Here is a 3,601-nt window from a genome sequence, read left to right on the forward strand (position 1 = left end):
CTGCGCTATAAAGGCCTGGGGAGCGCTCGCAGGAGGCGCAGAGTGGGAGCGTTTCCAGCGGGTCCCGGCTCGGGGAGGGGTGCGGAGGGGGGAGCCGCCTTCCCAACTTCTGCCCTCCCCGTTCCTCTACCCTACGCCCCTCCCTCACCCCTAGCCCCGTCAAGGAGCCGCCGCACCCCCCCACTTTTTCTTTTTTTCTTTCTTTCTGTTTGATTGTCACTGTTATTATTATTTATTATTACGGTTTCCCAGCTCCCTGCCCAGCCCCGCGGCGTCCCGTCCCTCCTCCTCCTCCCCGCGCCCTCCCCTCCCCCCGGCCGCCCCTCCCCGCGCAGCCACCACCGCGCAGCGCGGCCGCGGGGCGCGGAGAGCGGGGCACGGGGAGCGGCGGCGCCGGGCGCCGAGTGGCAGCGGCGGCCGCAGCCTCCGGCGCGGCCCCGGCACCATCCCGGGCGCCGCCGCTAGGTGGGGGGGGGAGCCCGGCCCCGATCCCGGCCGGCCCGGCCGCCCCGGCCGCACAACAATGACTTTGGGCAGCAGCGGCGGCGGCTGCGGGATCATGTCCGAGCGCTCCCCGGAGGAAGAGCCGCTCTCCGAGGTGGAGGACGCCGATATCGACGTGGTGGGTCCGCCCCAGGACGGGGGCAAGTACAGCGAGGACGAGGAGGAGGACGAGGAGGAGGACGACGACGAGGAGGACGACGAGGAGGACGGCGGCGACCCGCTGGGGCTCGCGGGGCTGCCGCGGAGCGGGGCGGCCCAGGCGCGCATGGGGGGTTCCCCGGAGCGCCTCTCCCCCGGCGGCGGCGCGGAGGCCGCCTGCGCCCGCGGCGCCGCGACCGGCGACAAGGCGCCCGCGGGCGGCGGTGGCGGCAAGAACCCGCTCGTGAAGCCGCCCTACTCCTACATCGCTCTCATCACGATGGCCATCCTGCAGAGCCCCAAGAAGCGGCTGACGCTGAGCGAGATCTGCGAGTTCATCAGCGGCCGCTTTCCCTACTACCGGGAGAAGTTCCCTGCCTGGCAGAACAGCATCCGCCACAACCTCTCTCTCAACGACTGCTTCGTGAAGATCCCCCGCGAGCCGGGCAACCCCGGCAAGGGCAACTACTGGACGCTCGACCCCGAGTCTGCCGACATGTTCGACAACGGGAGCTTCCTGCGCCGGAGGAAGCGCTTCAAGCGGCAGCAGCAGCTGCACCCGCCGCACCCCGAGCTGCTGCTGCGCGCCGGGGCGGCCGATCCCGCCGCCTTCCTGCCCGGCTTCGCCTACGGACCCTACGGCTACAACTACGGCCTGCAACTCCAGGGCTACCACCATCACCACCACCACCAGCACCCCGGCGGCGGCGGCGCCGCGGGCGCCTTCCCCTTCCAGCCTCCGCACTGCCCGTTACCGGCTCCGCCGCCTGCCGCCGCCTCCGTCTTCTCGGCCGCCTCGGGGCTGCCCTCCTTCCTGGGCGGCGAGCTGAACTGCAGGAAATCCTTCTACCCCCCCCAGCTGAGCCCCACCGCGCTGCCCGCCGCCCTCCTCCAGACCCTCAAGCCGGACCCCACGCCCGGCGGCGGCAACGGCAACAGCACCGGCAACCCCCCCCGGCCCTCTTTTTCCATAGACAACATCATCGGGGGGGCCGTGCCCCCGGCGGGCAGCACGCAGCCCGGCGGCGCGCCCGTGCTCGCCGTGCTGAGCCCCACGCTCGCCCCGCCGCACGGCGCGGCCGGCCTGGCGCACGAGCCGCTCCTGCAGCCCGCCCAGAACTTTGCCAGTAAAATCACAAACCTTAGCAGCTGTCATTTTTAAAGTGTGCGAGGGGGGGCTGGGGCGGGTGGGGGGAGAGGAAAAGGGGAGGAAGGTGGCGGGGGAGAGGCTCAACCAAGCGGTCGCTTAACAGCTCTCCTCGCTCCTCCAAAAAAAAAAAAAAAAAAAAAAAAAAAAAAAGCGCCTGCTCCTGCTCCCCATTTCTCTCCCCGTTCTCCCCCTTTCCCCCCTCAAACCTCCTCCTGTTGTGTTAAGGTAGGAAATATTCTTTTTTTAACTTTATTTCTGTGGCATCCAGATCTGTTTGTGTCCCTTTGCTCGGAAAAAAAAATCGGGAGGGAGGGAGGATTTGGGAGCGGGGGGAGGGAGAGGAGGAAGAATAACAATATTTCATCCCACAAGCGCCAAAGCGTATTTATAAAGTGGCCGTAATATAAGAAGAGACCTGGGCGAGCTGGTTTAACACAGGGAGTCTTGCAGGACTTGTTAAGAAAGAAACGGTCCTAGGATCGGAGATATTTTCTTTGGGAGAAAGGCGCATATTCCGCGGGCGACTCGGCTGTTCGCGAGGGGAGCGGCAAAGGCTGCTCCCAGCGATCGAAATGAGCCCAAAGTCTCTCCTCCAAGCGCTTTTGCCGTGAGTTGCTGTCTCTCCCCTTCTCTCAAAGAAAATGTTTTAATGGCTCGATCTTATTTTTAGTTCCTTTGAAGCTTTGGGTTTGGTTTTAAAAGGCACTCTTTAGGGTTTCTTTATTTTTAAGAGGAAAAAAAAAGTCGTTGAAACTCAGGACTGTGGGTTTTTTTTTTCAATGAGACATGCAAATGCACGTTTTTTAAAAAATCTGATCAGTCAGGAAGTTTGGAGAATTCCCATACTTTTTTATTTTTTTTAAAATTCCCGTTTCCCACCCCTTCTGCGTGGGTTGTTTTTGGTGTATTGGTAATTATTTGTATATAGATTATTCGGGAGCTAATGAGCGGAGTCCAGTTAACTCTTCACTGGTTGTGCATCCGTCATATCTATTTTATTGAGAGAATCTGTGAATACTTTGATGTGGAAAAAAAAAAGGCAACAGAATTTTGTCCACCGTTGGTGTAAATTAATAAATGTTTGTGACCTGGTTAATAATAATAATAATAACAATCCCAATCGTTCTTTGCTATGTCCTTTGTCACGCTGAGAGCCGAGAGCCCTGCTCGGGCCTCGCGGAAGCGAGTGGCTCCAACCCCTCGGATTTGCGAAATTCGGCAAAGTCGCGGAGTTTCACTTATTAAAAGCGGCAGCGCCTGGGCCGCGGCTGCGGTTCTGGCCGCGGCTCCGGCTCCGTCCCCGGCCTCGGGCAGGACGGAAAATTGGCGACGCCTCCGCCGTCCCCTTCCCTGGCCGTGAGGGGGGTCCCGGCTTTGGGTTCCCTTTCGACGGTCGGCGAAGGAAAGGACCTCCCGGCTTTCTCTCCCTCTCTCTCTCTTTTTAGTGTTTGTTATTGTTGTTATTGTTGCTGTTTTTGTTCTCTCCTTTTCCTAATAACTCTGCCTATTTCCATGCCTTTGCTGGGAGAAAGGTTATCCCTTCTCTCCCTGCTCCTCCGCTGCCCTTTATTTTGTTTGGAAAAGTTGACACATGAGAAAATAAGTTGGAGGATTCCCCCCGCCCCGGCACACACTTCCCCCTTGGGCGTGCAGTATTTGAATGACCGAATGAAACTTGATCTCCGCCTAAATTTTGCAACAACTTACAAAGTAAATAAACATCTTTAAGCGCTCCCTTCTCCTCCAAATCTAACCTCCCCCCAGCCATTTTATTTATTTACAGGGACCAAACGTGGTTGTTTTGTTTGT

The 3,601-nt window shown here is 59.4% G+C and overlaps 1 protein-coding gene across 1 annotated transcript; it reads left to right on the forward strand.

Moving 5' to 3' along the window:
* Nucleotides 1-448: 448 nt before the first annotated feature.
* On the forward strand, nt 449-1,804 carry FOXD2 (forkhead box D2). The gene is given in 5 exon segments (XM_088536349.1): nt 449-1,237; nt 1,240-1,269; nt 1,271-1,310; nt 1,313-1,359; nt 1,361-1,804. Coding segments are annotated over 5 exon segments (1,275 nt in total). The 5' UTR covers nt 449-523.
* The last annotated feature ends 1,797 nt before the right edge of the window (nt 1,805-3,601 follow it).

This window comes from Tinamus guttatus, unplaced genomic scaffold (genome assembly GCF_059628265.1).
Source record: "Tinamus guttatus ecotype Peru unplaced genomic scaffold, ASM5962826v1 Tinamus_guttatus_pri_ptg000044l, whole genome shotgun sequence".
NCBI lineage: Eukaryota > Metazoa > Chordata > Aves > Tinamiformes > Tinamidae > Tinamus > Tinamus guttatus.